The sequence below is a fragment of the Trichoplusia ni genome, chromosome 6 (genome assembly GCF_003590095.1).
Source record: "Trichoplusia ni isolate ovarian cell line Hi5 chromosome 6, tn1, whole genome shotgun sequence".
NCBI classification, from domain to species: Eukaryota; Metazoa; Arthropoda; class Insecta; order Lepidoptera; family Noctuidae; genus Trichoplusia; species Trichoplusia ni.
Window position 1 is genome coordinate 12,952,755 of NC_039483.1, and position 14,500 is coordinate 12,967,254.

General features: G+C 35.1%; 3 protein-coding genes across 10 annotated transcripts in view; all 3 read left to right on the plus strand.

Moving 5' to 3' along the window:
* The window catches only part of LOC113495472 (carbohydrate sulfotransferase 11-like), a 602,728-nt gene that overhangs the window by 504,453 nt on the left and 83,775 nt on the right, over positions 1 to 14,500 (plus strand). The window lies entirely within an intron of this gene.
* Positions 517 to 11,744, plus strand: LOC113495460 (translocation protein SEC63 homolog). The gene is made up of 12 exons (XM_026874196.1): positions 517 to 751; positions 997 to 1,328; positions 1,424 to 1,594; positions 2,513 to 2,719; positions 2,997 to 3,225; positions 3,424 to 3,717; positions 3,863 to 3,989; positions 5,084 to 5,346; positions 5,819 to 6,018; positions 9,287 to 9,452; positions 10,521 to 10,642; positions 11,591 to 11,744. Exons 1-12 carry the CDS (start codon positions 628 to 630, stop codon positions 11,639 to 11,641), a joined length of 2,286 nt encoding a protein of 761 aa, XP_026729997.1. The 5' UTR covers positions 517 to 627; the 3' UTR covers positions 11,642 to 11,744.
* LOC113495458 (PDZ and LIM domain protein Zasp) overlaps positions 12,233 to 14,500 on the plus strand; it is a 36,167-nt gene continuing 33,899 nt past the window's right edge. For 2 of the 6 annotated variants that reach the window (XM_026874188.1, XM_026874189.1), the window contains exon 1: positions 12,246 to 12,456. The gene's annotated coding sequence lies outside the window, so the exon portion shown is untranslated. Of the gene's footprint in view, positions 12,457 to 14,500 lie in introns of all 6 variants that reach the window. The other 4 variants (XM_026874183.1, XM_026874185.1, XM_026874184.1 and 1 more) reach the window with 4 other exon arrangements.

Below are 14,500 nucleotides of genomic sequence, written 5' to 3' on the forward strand. Positions count from 1 at the left end.
TTTCATAACAAGATGCTTTTTTTTCCTCATAAAAAACCATATCACCGTTTAGTTTCTGCAGTTACTAAGTTTAAACTACAGTTTTTTTTGGCTACTCGGTGAGAAGGGTGAAAAGATAGATCTATTTAACCTACGCTTGATGGCTTATAATAGATAGTGCCCGTATATAATTTACAATATTTCTAAGTACTACTTTTCAAAAATTTTAAACATCCAGACAAAGATCCCGAAGGAAAAGTCGACGAAAAATAGTGAAATTGTCTATGACTCAAAAACTTATGACTCGGTTAAAAAAAAATGCTAGTCTGTTACTCAGAAAAAAATAGTGTTGTTGAAGCAAATACGTTTTTGTTTGTGGGTCTTTAAACTTTTCAAGGAGATATTTACTGAGTGAAAACTCTTGCTTATTAATTCCTACAAAAATAACATTTAAACAACATTTTAGTAATGAATTTTGTTATTAGTTGATAAAACTTGAAGTCTTACAACTGTTTTTTTTTCTGTGCTCTGGTGAAAATGTCAATTATTTCAAATCGAGCTCATCACTAAATGACACGTCTCCTACCTACCATTCGTACTTGTGTAGCGTGTAATGATTTTTCATTCTCAATGTATTAAAAATTAACAATGGGTGGCCAAAAATTCGAATATGATGAAAGTGGATCTACATTCTTTTATTTCGTTTTATCTTTCCTTGCCTTAATACTTGTACCTGCAACATTTTACTACTGGCCAAGAAAAAGGAAAGAAGGTAAGAAAGACATCATGTTTTACTGTATGATAATATTATTATAGGTCCGTAATGAAATAACATGTTCATGATTTATATTTCTCAATAAATCATTTTTAAATCTCAATGTCCATATCTCCCCAGTCTTACGTATTTACCGTTATGTCAATGAATTACCTATGACGATGCGGCTGTGTCGCGCCTATCATTTTAAGACTCGTATATCGCGAACAGGAAAGAGTACATAATTAGCATTGTCTTTTTAGATCCAAGGAAACGTGCGGAGCTATGTCAGTGTCCAAATTGTGTAAACAAACAGATCATAATAGAACAATCACAACCCTACAAGGGGGTTAAAAACTTCTTCATTAAGTTAGCAATTATATCAGGATGGGTATTATTGGGATTCCTGGCATACAAAGTATCACAGTTTGATTATGAAATGTCCAACTTTGATCCATATGATATTTTGGGTCTACCACCCGGTGCCACTCAAGCGGAAATTAAAAAGTCATACCGTAAACAATCACTCATACTTCACCCTGATAAAGAAACTGGTGATGAGAAAGCCTTTATGAGGCTAACAAAGGCTTATCAGGTAAATAAATATCTATAGCACTTTTAACTAAATATCTGTTTTATTTAATGAGTTTTTAATTAAAATAGTGATCAAATAAACTTTTTTTTATTCAGGCTCTTACCGATGATGAGGCTCGTAGAAACTGGGAGAAGTATGGTAACCCAGATGGTCCTGGGGCTATGAGCTTTGGTATAGCCCTGCCTAGTTGGATTGTAGAGAAGGAGAACAGTGTGTGGGTCTTAGGGCTTTATGCCCTAGTCTTTATGGTGGCACTGCCTACTGCTGTAAGTATTGTTTTTAATACAAAGATGGTGAAAAAAACTTTGTAACAATTAAATATAACTGATTGATGACATGAGGAAAAAATATAGTTTAATAAGCATGAGACAGCATTTCATACTAGGATACTTAAAAAACTCAGAGTAAAAATTAATTTACATTCTTGGTACTCCAAAGATTTGGAGCTTTGCTTTGCTTTAAGTTTAAGTTTTATTATTTGACTGGACAAATTGACTATAGAATATTGAATTTTGAGCTTGTTGTCAGAAGTGATGACTATCTTAATATATTTTTACCAACCATTAACATAAGAAAGTTGCTTTTGTCTTATGCACAGAATGCAGGCCTTTGATATTTGGCTTCACATGATAGTCACAGTTATAAAATGACACCTATCTAAACAAAAAACAAATGTTTATAAACAACATAATGTATGAAGGGTATTGTGTGTTGTTTTGCAGTTTAGAACTTAAAAACACAAATACAAAATATATGACAATTGTTTAAATTTTTTAATGTGGGACTACATTGGATTATGTCTCAAAGTGAGAAACATAACAAGAAAATAAGCAATGATAATATCCACTTATGGCTGGCATATGACAACATATTTATATGCTTAAATAAAACACACATTTGTAGAGATTTCTGTTAAGAAAAGTGCAAAACATGTTCTTTAATTATTTTTTTTTCTATTCTGTAATAGGCTTTCTTAGTTATTTTATTGAGCGGCTTAAAAATGAGCCAAAAGTTAATATCAATTATTGAAGTTGTTGAAAAGAAAATGCATGCTTCTCAGTAAATAGTGAAAATCAGATTAAAAAATATTTTACGCAAATAATTTTACACCATGAAATCCTTTAGCTTTGGATTACATTGCTTTAATATAACAAATACAAATGTTTATTTTTTTGTATTTTCAGGTTGGAACTTGGTGGTATCGTTCTATACGGTTTTCAGGAGAGCAAGTCTTGTTGGATACAACACAGATGTACTTCTATTTCTGTCACAAAACCCCTTCTATGCCTTTGAAGAGAGCTATCATGATACTGGCCGCATCCTGCGAGTTTGACAAGAGACATAACTCTGAAATCATCGAGAGAATTACAGATAATGAGGAAGTTCCCATGGTACGTATTTGTTTAGTAGTGTGTGTAATACAACACAGAATAACTGTTGTAAAGTTTGTTAGTTTTGATGGAAGAACGAGCAACTATTGATATATTCTTGTAGTCTCCCAATAGATGATCAAATTTACCTTATAGCCATAATTATCAGTAACTGTTCCATAAGTGCTTAGGGAACTTAAAATTTACCTTATAACAGGGTCACTATTCTGGAGGTGTGGTATTGACACAGTATGTATCTGCCTGCAATGTTATTTATAAGTAATTTTTTGATTCCCAGTTGTTGCGCGAACTGCCGAACCTCGGTGAGAAGAACAAGGAGCAGCCCCTTTGTAGGCCGTACAGTATCAAGGCGCGTGCGTTACTTCACGCTCATCTTTCGCGCATGCGCCTTCCCCCTGAAACCCTGGAATGCGACCGAAGGTACATCGTGTCCAGATGTCCGGATCTTATCGTCGAAATGGTCAACTGTGTCAACCAACTGGTTGCTTTAGCTTATGCTAGAAGAAGTAAGTGTGAAATAGAATTACATTTTATTTTTTGTATATTCTGATGGGTCTTTAGGTCAGCAGTGGGACTGTATTGAATAACAAGATGATAAAAGAGACCTCATGATGGATACTCTATTATATGCTATTCTAACACGAAATCAACGATGAACTACAGACTCTAATTCCTAAGAAAATAATCACAATTATATTTTACAGTTCCACGACTACCGACTGTCGATACTATCGAAAATTGTATGAAGCTGTCTCCTATGATCGTCCAAGGGCTATGGGAATACAAGTCACCATTACTCCAACTGCCTTATATAACAGAAGACCATTTGAAATACTTTACGAACCGCAAGAAGCACATCAAGTCTTTGCTTCAGCTGGCTCAGTTGCCCGGCGATGAGAGGCGTCAAGTACTCAAGTTTTTGAATGACAAACAGTATGAAGATCTTGTGAAAGTGTTGGGCAACATGCCTTACATCCATTTCCAAGTTAATACCGAAGGTAGGCTTTTTAAGCTTAAAGTAACTTTTTATGTTCATGCAAAAATGTTACTTCTTAAGTTTTCATAGTGTTATTTATGTAAATATGATGTTATTATATTACAATTTTCATACGAGAATAAAGTTCGTAAATATGTTTTTTTTAGTAATTGACGATGAAAACTCAACGGTTGTGACGGCGGGTGCTATTGTAACCGTCACAGTGTTCTTAAGACGTACTAATATGAAGGAATTGTTTGGTGACACAACTGTTAAAGAAAAACAAACCATTAAGTGAGTATGAAACATGTTATTTAAATACTTTAGGAGCAAGTTCAGTGATAACGCAAAAAGCGCATTAGGGGTCATTATCAAAGTTACGACATCATTTATCAAACACCTTAATATTTAAATACACATTATCTGTTATAATTAAAGTGTAATTAGAAATTCAATTACTTATAACTCATTTGTCCTTAATTAAGGAGCTATGGTAGCACAATTTAATAAAACCATCAATTACTATAATGGATCGGAAATAGTGCTGTTCGAAAGCAATATGAGTCTTAAAAAAATTATAAACTTATTTTTTTCCATTTTCTAAAAAACTTAAACCACACGTCGCGTCATAACTTGGGTATCCAGTTTACGTCATTTGACATTGTGCTGCTTTCATTCCAAATAAGTTATTCAATGGCACCATTACATTTATTACGGTTCGCGACGCGTCAATCCGTCGTACTGCGTCATAGCTGTCGTATTCTCTTACTTCCAGTCATTTATTATTCATAGAACTTTTATGAACACATGATTAGGCTTTATTTATCCTGCTTGGAATTCGATGTAGGATGTATGTTCCATTTATAGGTACATGGAAAGTTTCTTTTTCTTATTGACGTCATGAAATATCCGCGTTTCAGTTTTTTTTAAAAAGAGTGCGTGTAAATGTAACACGCGATTGAAGTAAAACTTTTTTGCTTTTGTATGAGATGGCAATTAAGTTAAAAATATATTTGAGTATTTAAAATAGCATTTACTATTCAATTTAATATTTCTTTTATTGATTTGATATATTGACAAAATAAAAATATTGAAAATAAAAATACAGCAACGTGACGCCATATTGCTGTTACGGGCTTTCGTTTCAGTATCGTCTGACTACCAGCTAGTAGCGTTTAAGGAAGTGTTACTAAAAACTAAGATTTTAGGGATTGGGTAGTAAAGAATTTAAAATTGATGTCCATGGCATGCTAACAGTTTTTTAAGAATCCTCAGTGGTTTCACTTGCTCTAGTCTACTGGACTGAAGTGGCATACTTTTATTTTAATTGGTACCAGTATGAAGGTACAACAGTGTTCATGTTTTTAATACACATCTTATATTAACAGAGAAGAAGATGAAGGTGCTGGCGAAAACGGAGAGAAAACAGAAAATGACAAAAATGACAAGAACGACAAGAAGGAAACATTTAAGAGGCCCGTTTGGATGAAGCAAGCAAAGAAACAGCCGCAGTCGAAGAAGTCTAAGAAGCCCGTAGCGGCCAAGGCCCAGGCCAAGCCCGCCGCACCGGCCGCGCCGCCCACAGCCACGCCGCCGCCCACCAACAATGACACCAAGAAACCAAAAGAACCAAAGAAAAAAGATGAAGAAGGTATATTATGCGTTAATTAATTATAATTAGCGATAATAGTATGTACGATTTGGAGAGTTTGGAAAGTTAAATACTAACTAAGAGGGATATGTGAATTTCTTGACTATTGATGATTGCTTTGTTTGCATATTAAAAATCATATTTGTTTATTTCATATAAAATTGTATTAAGCTGTATGCCATAATCTATGTAACTGCTTCAGTGAAAATAATTTATTGTTAAATCTTATAAAATTTCTTAACCCTTCTTCTCCATAGAAATGACACTTTGGAATCGTGCAACTAGAGTCATTATTGTAACGTTTTAATAGCGTCTGGAAAATGGCCTTTTTAAAATAAAAACTTTCCATTTGGATTTTGAATGAAATCTCCATTTATTCCGATCTAAGTGCCTGGAAAAATGTTAAGAGAAAGCAGTTTCGATATTTGTGTAGCAAGATCTATTTAATAACTTTCAATCATAATGTGTGTAGGTGAAGATTCCGAAGTGGGTAGCTCGGACGAGTCCGGGTCCCACAGCGAGGCGTCTGAGGATGAATCTCGCGACAAGTCGTCGGCGGCCGAAGACGATGACGATCAGTGGGAGAAGTTCCAGAAGAGATTACAGAAACGGGAGCGGCTTGAAGGACGGTCCAAGAGCTCGCATCCAGTACACTGTCCATACTTCCCATTGGTATGTTTTACTCTGTAATTTTTTTTACTTTGAATGCTGATCTATGTTTTTTTACATAATTTGGTAAATGTATTCTTTTCTCAACTGACTTACAATAACTAGTCTTCATACTGAATAAGATTTCACAGTCAGAAATCTAAATTTTATATTGAAACTATATATATGTTACTTACATTTTCAATCTTTGAGTGGTGTTGAAATAGACGTCTTTTCACGTTCTTAATTGCTTATAGTGGGTGATAACACGAATTAATCAAGAAGAAAAGCTGAGACTAAAGATTATCTGAAGGTCAAGCAAATCGCAAAGAAAGCTCATTGTTATTTTGCCAATCTGATGTTTAATAGCGTAAAGTGACAGTTATATGAGTTTATATTTAATTCACATCTGCTCATTGCCGACTTGTGTAATTTAATATGTCCATTCGCATGATTTATGTGATATTAAATAATATGTAACTGTCAAAATATAAATGATATGTAGTAGTGTAGAGTATGATGCGTTTAAATATTTCCTTCATATGCATACTTTTAAGCGACTAAACATAATGTTTTCAGAATTTAATATCATTTAACTGACTAAAAATACTAGTGAGATAATAAAAAAAATGAATACACAAGTTGTACGCCTGTAGTAAGGTAGGCATTCAATTTTACGATTATTTTCTTAGTTTTTTTTTACAATTTAGCATGCGTGATCATTTCTATTTGATGACGATAACAATACGATATTTTTTTTTTTATAATAATCGTTACCTATTATTCCTTTTATCTCCTAATCATAAATTGATCAAATTAGAGTGAATGAAGTTACGCGTAACGTCACTTCTGTGTTAATTACTTATATTGTTTGTTTAAAGGCAAAAATACGTGTCTAATTTTAAATTATCTATCTGACAGTTTATTTTTCCTCCCAACGGAAAAAGAGGTGTGTCACTTAGGCGCCTCCGACCGTCTGTGGCATCATAGCTCTCGAACGGATTGAGCGATTTCAATTTAGTTTGTTTTGTTGAATTATGAGCGAGGGTTCTTAAACATGTTTGTGAAAAGGAGTATTGATGACTTAAATTAAAAAGGTCATAGGTTAGTTTACTGACAAAATGGGTGGTGAGTTATTATTGGGGGTTTGTTAAATTTTATCTTATAATACTTAGTCCATATTACATACATTATGCCTTTGATTCATGGCATGTCATATTAATATTAGTATTCGGGCATATTATTATGATAACGAGAAATTTCTGGCCTTGAGATAAAACTGCAAGTGCTGACCATGTGCGGAACTCGGATGTTTATGTCTGCGGTATAAATATTGCACTCCCAAATATTAATACGATAAAAATAATACAAGTGTTATATCAAATACATGCTTGATTCTATCCGCGCCAATACTTTCAACTTTTCATAATACATTATAATTTTCAATTGTTCCATTCTACTTTTTACATAATTTTCTTCCACCCACGCTTGCTTGTTTACACTGATAGTGGCGAGAACAAGTCTAATCGAGCGATTTAAATGCAAAATAAAGTGGACGTAAGCTAAACATACTTACATAACATATGACTAATCGTGAATGCAGCTATTTCGATGCAATCTCGTAGGACATGTTTTTTATGCGAAGTAATCAACAAAACGTGATGTGGTCTAGGCAATTATTACTAAATATTAGTTTAGTTGGTAAGAAATCACGCGTCAAATAGATTATCTTATCATTGGCCCATCAAAAATCTGAGGAAATAAAAAAGCTTTGAGAGATGACTCAAACAGTTTTTTCTAAAGTATTTTTTATGCTATATAGTATTATGAAATCTACACTGATGACTCATTCTTCCGGATACCAAATATTTAGAAAATCCTTTTGTAGCTTTCGCATTAGGTCAAATGAATAATTTCATTATAATATATTAATACATGCAGTATTTTGTGTTATATACTTGTTCTCTGTATTATTTAATTTTAGTGACTAGCCAAATGGGTATTTTATATCAGAGGAATGCAAAAGCCAAACTTCCGTCAGTTTCTTCGTAATGCATTCCAGTCACTTTTATTTTTCTTTTGTTCTGAAAACATATTTACACATAATATCTTAAATTCTTATTTTTTTGCCAGAGCTTTTCCGAATAGTGTCGAGTGACTTTGACCTTGCCGTGACCTTCATTTAGACTTCCGTTATTTTGTTAACCTCAATTACAACATGACATGTATACGTCAGGTGTGACTGTGTGAGTAGTACGTTTATATAACTGAATGACGCACGCGCAATAGTGGATTCTTAGCCGAGGGTAGTGAAAATAAGCTATTATTAAAATATAAAATAAAAGGTAATAGTTTAATAGAGATATTTTGAATGATTTCGCAATTTAGATGTTATCACAATTGTCATCTGTTTTATCACCGTACTCCAAGGTTGGACCCATAAAAACCTATAAATTGAACCCTAAAACTCATTGAGACATCATCAAACCAATTGTCAATAGTTTGTTTAAAATGTTAATGATTACACTTGCATGCTCAATACAAGCACATAAATACTAACAAATTAAAATTGATAGCATCTGTGAGACAGGGTCGTAAGGTTGATTTTTGTGTTCCATTGTTTCAAACACTAACCAAAGTAATAAACAAAAGTTATCGTCGATTAATTTGTAATAAACGTTAATTGTTACTTTATAAATAATAATAATAATATAATTGTTTACTGATGTAGTCGGCGGAGCATGAACATGTTTTGCATGACTGATTGAGCACTTGAACAGGTTGATAGGTTACTTGTAGGGTATCAATTAGATAACTAATTGTAGGTGGCGACCTATCGATTCTGTATAATATAGGCGCCATACAAATTACTGTATTATACGCTCGTGAGGTAGGTATGCTTCCAGTATGAGAGTGAGATAGCGCTCAACATTGTGCGTAGCGCGTCTCTTTCGCGATTCGGTTGGGACGCAGGTTGCACATACCCCACTTAAAATATTGAGATCTCTCTTTTCGCATGTTCCGTTTGGTACGATGAGTCTCTTTACTCAGGACTTTAATTGTAAAGCCATTTAGTCTGCGCCTTTAAAGTTTTTTTTTGCGTGGACACTCGAAATATTTTAGCTTCAGGATTTGGTAAACCAAAGCAACGGAGCGAAGACCTGACCTTTAAAACCTTTTTTGAAAGGTAGTGTCCCTGTAAAAACAACGATACTTTTTACGGTCTTTTTAGTCCTTGTAATTTTTGCGTTATTGTCGTACTCTAAACTATTATTTTATCATTGTTTAATAGGAGAAGCAAGAGTACTGGTGGTGCTACATCTGCGATCGCAAGTCGCACACACTGCTGACGGCGCCCGCCCACGTGACTGCGCTGGTGGACTCCCACGAGCTGCAGCTGCGCTTCACGGCGCCGCGCTGGCCGGGCCTTTACACCCTCGCCTGCTGTCTGAGATCAGGTAACATGAAACTTCAAAGGCATTCTTTAAATTTAGTTTTCAAGTATAGTCTGTTTTTGAAAGGAGAAAGTTTTTGCATCGACTTTTATAGACTTGCTTTTTGCAGCTATAATTTTCAACTCCCTTTCGCGGAAGGCTGCGAGCAAAAGCTATTATTTCAATTTTTTTTTCTTGTCTATCCCTGATCGTTTGTGTTTTAATTGTCCATAGTAGATGCAGGTCTCTCTCAAGGATGACCATGTGAATGTCAAATACATGAATCTAATTAGAATAGTGTAGACTTTAATAAATATCTTAGTACATCAAACGTTGTTATTGTATTAATGGTATATCGTACGGCATTGATTTAAAAATCGAAAACTTTAATAAATTCTCAGACAAATGAGGGATAGGGCACGGCTGTTCACTTAACATAACTATAAATAAAACAATTAGGTATGTCAACCGGACATTTCTTAACTCAATTAAATCGGATCACGCTCTTCGGCTTAGATAATGTGTTTTTGCACACCTCGAGAATATTATTGCATCCAATTGAATAGGGTACCAACATAAATAACAATGGCGCTTTTCCTAAAAGGTCGTAATGATACTCAACACTTTAGCAGCCTTTATTTATATTTTCTACCTAAGACAGTAGTACCTAAACATTGAGGGTCAATCGAATCTTCCTGGTTGCTAAGTTATACTTCGATAAATATAGCTATATACGAGGTTAGCTTGCGGTGTGCTTTATCAAGTAACGTCTATATAAGTCTTCAATGAAAATATGACAGTCGTTGCATACATTTAAATCCCGGAAGTCAAGATGTCCAGCAACCTTTGAGGAAAAACTCATTGTTTATCAAATACTCACACTTAGAACTACTTAGAGAAGATTTCCTTCTGTTTCCAGATATCTATGAGATTATTCAATGAAAACACAAAAATAAAAGGATTTCATTTGGTAATTTTTACATTTGGCTAATCGGAAATATTTCACTAAATTTTCCTAATTTTGTGTCTATATCTGTCTTAGTCTTATTATATGAATATTTGATTGTGTCCTAATTATAATATTTTTTGTAGACTCTTACATCGGCATGGACCAGCAGCAAGATGTGAAGCTGGACGTGAAGGAGGCGGCCGCCGTGCCCGCCGAGCACCCGCAGTGGGACCTCAGCGACTCTGACACCGATAACAATGATCAGGTTGGACAAACAAACAAACATTTAACGTTATGTAGGCAGTCTATATCAGAATGTTATAGTTGAGTGTCGTACTGCCGGAACGCAGTAACAGACCGACTATCGACATGAAATAGCATCGCGGTCTTGTTTGGGTTGTAGGAAGATATAGATGCCCAAACATACTTTTAAAGGCCTACAATGTATCTCCAAGGCCCTCGTTTTAAAGATGTTTATTCGAGTTGCTCACAAGCACAGACTTGTTTACCGGATATCCCATTCAAGAAAATTAGTTTTATTCCATTAAATAAAATTGCTTTACTAAGAACTAAGTACATGTAGGTATAACACATTAACATTGCATTCGAAAACATTGCACACCACGTGACTGAGTGTTATCACCATATTATTAGTAGTAGACCTCGGTTTCTCTTTAAATAACAACCTTCGTGGTATCACGTTTTTCGTCGTTCTATACCATACTTTTAAACTCTTCTCAAATTTTTGACAAGACTATTTTCATATAAAAGATGTCGGTTTTCTTATCAAAAGATTAAAAAGCAAGGCTTTAATGATGTAAAAAAAAAAATAGGTAAAACTTGATGTTTATAATAAAAACACGACCGTGACCACTTGACCTAATTGGCACAGCGGTCAAGTGATTGAACTGTTGCTTTTCAGATTGTAGCATCCCCGCGCGGAACTAATATTTGTGTGATACGGAGATTGATTCATTTGATTTTATTTAAATTCAATCAGTTGTATCACCGAGTACTTTGGAATATTTAAATATTTTTTATATGAACCATTTTCTTCTGCAATGTTTATGTTATGCTTTTATTTCAATTCATACTTAGAGTTTATAAGTACCATTCTGACTAGTATATTCTATGTCGTACGCTACGAGAATAACATAATATATGTGAAATATATCGATGTACTTTATTGGTAATTTTTTTTCTGTTCATACAGGGAGGCAACGAAAGCGAGTTCACAACAGATGACGAGGTTGAAGAGGAGTAGTCGAAGATTAACTAAGTTATTTTTATAGAGTTTATTATGAGGTGTTTGCGGATCGGTTGTTGTATGGTCTGAGAGCGAGTGAATATAATGTTTTATATCCAAATGTGTGTTTTTAATTTCCTTATTTTATTTGAAACCCGATCCTTTCTAGTATACAAAGTTAAAGTAAGAAGAGAAGAACAGGGTAATAACAATAAGAGGTATAGTTACTGTGTCCATTTCTCTGGTTATGAAAAATATATATGAATTACCAAGAAAATTAAACAAGCGCAAAAAATGACCAGTGAGGTTGTTGGTTCTTTACCCATTTTTCTTTTTTAGTAGAGGCAATTGTTATAACTTTTACCTAAAATTTAAACAAAATTGGACAAAGTGTTCCATGTACTTTATGCAAAGACGGAGATACCTATGTATAACGGCGGTGTAAGAATGTACTCGTTTGAAGTGTTGGAGATACGTGGGCCTGGGGCTCGTCGTGGCTACAGTGTTGAGTGTTACATGTAGCGCTATGTGTCAAGCCACACAAAGGGATGTTAGCGTAGCTGGTTTGCGAGGGTATCGTCCTCGGGAGGCTGCGCGGGGGCGGCGGCGGGGAGCGCGCGCGCCGCGTCTGACGTCTCACTCGCGCGCCGCCGCTCGCCACAGCTCCACGATCGAACGACTCACGTCCGCGCCCGGTGTCGTATTACAGCTCTAAATATAACTCGCGAGCGCGATCGCCAATTTAGAAACGGTCTCGCGCCGTGTTTTAAACCAGTGATTGACAGTGCTAAGTGAAGAATACTACCCTGATCGTCGAGCTATCGGCCGCCGAAGTGAGTATCCCCCAGATGTTGTCTAGAGGGCGAGACGACCCTTTATATTATATTACCGCATCGCGGTTTTAAAATAAACAGCTGTTCTCGGAATCAATAGCGCTGGTAATGTGCTAAATTGGGAGTAAACTTTCAGCACAGTTTTTAGGAAATATGAGATGAAGATATTTTTCGTTTAATTGAATGCTCTAGACATATAATAGGGGGTTGGATGATCCTGCCAATTTTTAGGCGAGGAGTGAATTACATCTTACCATTTTCTATTTTTAAAATTTGCGTGAGGACTAAGTTCAAGAAGCACTTTTTGGAACTGTCAAATGACGTCTGTGTGCCAGGATATGTGTACGCAAATAATGTCTACAGTTCAATTAAGTTTTAGCATTCCAAGTGTTATGGATTGCAAAATTTTACCTAACCTTACAATGATAAAAATTTACCAATATGGTTTTTGAAGCCGAAGTACAAAAGTAAATAAGTAACGTCTTATTTTATTATCTAGTGGATTTTAGAACCAATAAAAAATTAAATGAGATAGTAACAGAAAATGTGAGATGTAAACAAAAAGGAATGCTATCAGATATCTTAAATTCCTCAAAGGTCAAAACGTCCACGCCTACGTTCATACAAAGCCGACTTTTATGTTTAAAATCTAGACCCAAACTAACCAGTGTTGGAACCTGGTCAATTGCATAAGCGGCAATTGTTGGCCGGGTGTCGCGGCCTGTGAGTCAGTCCTGCTGGGTGCGATTGTCGATAAAAACTTACTAACAGTTGTTGGCAACTATTGCAGAACTAATTGCCAATTACATAGGGTAGCCATAACTGGAAATATCAGAATTATGGCTAGAGGCCATCCGAGACCCTAATATGTTATCCCATCTTTGTTTCATTGTCAGAGTAATTAACTATGGTTCAACAAAACACGATTCGATTTCCTGTATACTCAGACAAACGTGAACTGCAATTAAGTTCCGTGATGTATCTTAAAATGAAATCTACTCGTCTCAATACAATTATGTAAATCAGAAACTTATGCTTCGGTTTGGTTGCGGTAATAGCAAGAGTATAAATTGATTTTTCATGATAAAATAAACATCCTCTTGCAAAAATAGGCAAATAATATTGGTCTATTTTTGAAAAGACGCAGTACGCCGGTAATGCGATAGCCTTGAATATATTTATTTTATCCTATGATAACGTGGGTAGTTTATGTTGGTACTCAAAAAAAGACTTGCGTTAGTCTCGGGTAATCCATATGGGTCATAAATATAGTTACAGAACACGAGTTCTTTAGTTTTACCTACCTCAACTATTATGATAGCTAGCTTAAGCCAATTAAGAATTTTGTCTTTGTAACGACACAGTTGGACTTTTATTACTTTATAATTTTTTAGTAATGATACTCGACCAAAAGGTTATTAGGAAAATAATTAATCGTACTTAACCTATCTAGCTAAACACAAGCACCAAAAAAAATATCAGAAAAAGCTCTGCATCAGCCAGCAGTTAGCGTCGCGCCTATAAAGCGGGTAGTAAAGTACATACTAGCGGGGCAGTTACAAGGTAGTGAGTTTGAATATGGCCTGCAGTTACGATTGGTGATATCCCAGCACATTGGGCACGGGCGTGCGCGCGATGAATCGAACCGCGGACTGATAGCGGGCCGGTTAGACGAGTCCAGCCCGAGAGTGCAACGGCCCAAACTAAAGGGAATTTTAAAACGTTCATACTTGCAAGCCCTTTGATTTTATAATGCAAGGCTCTGCAGCGTAATTATGTTCTTTATCCCATTTACGGCCGCATAACCATTTAGCTTTATTCAGTTAAATGATTCGCGTTATCGTTACTTATATCGGTGAGCCAACATGAATTGATAAGCAATATATTTGCTCTTTAATCAAATTCTTCGTATATTCAATATCAACAGTCATTAGTCAGAGGGACAGTAATATCACAGTATTATAATGTGGTACTTAATACTATACATTAAGTAAAAACGTCCTAAACTACTGAATGAATTAAAAACATCTACGCAGATTGAAAG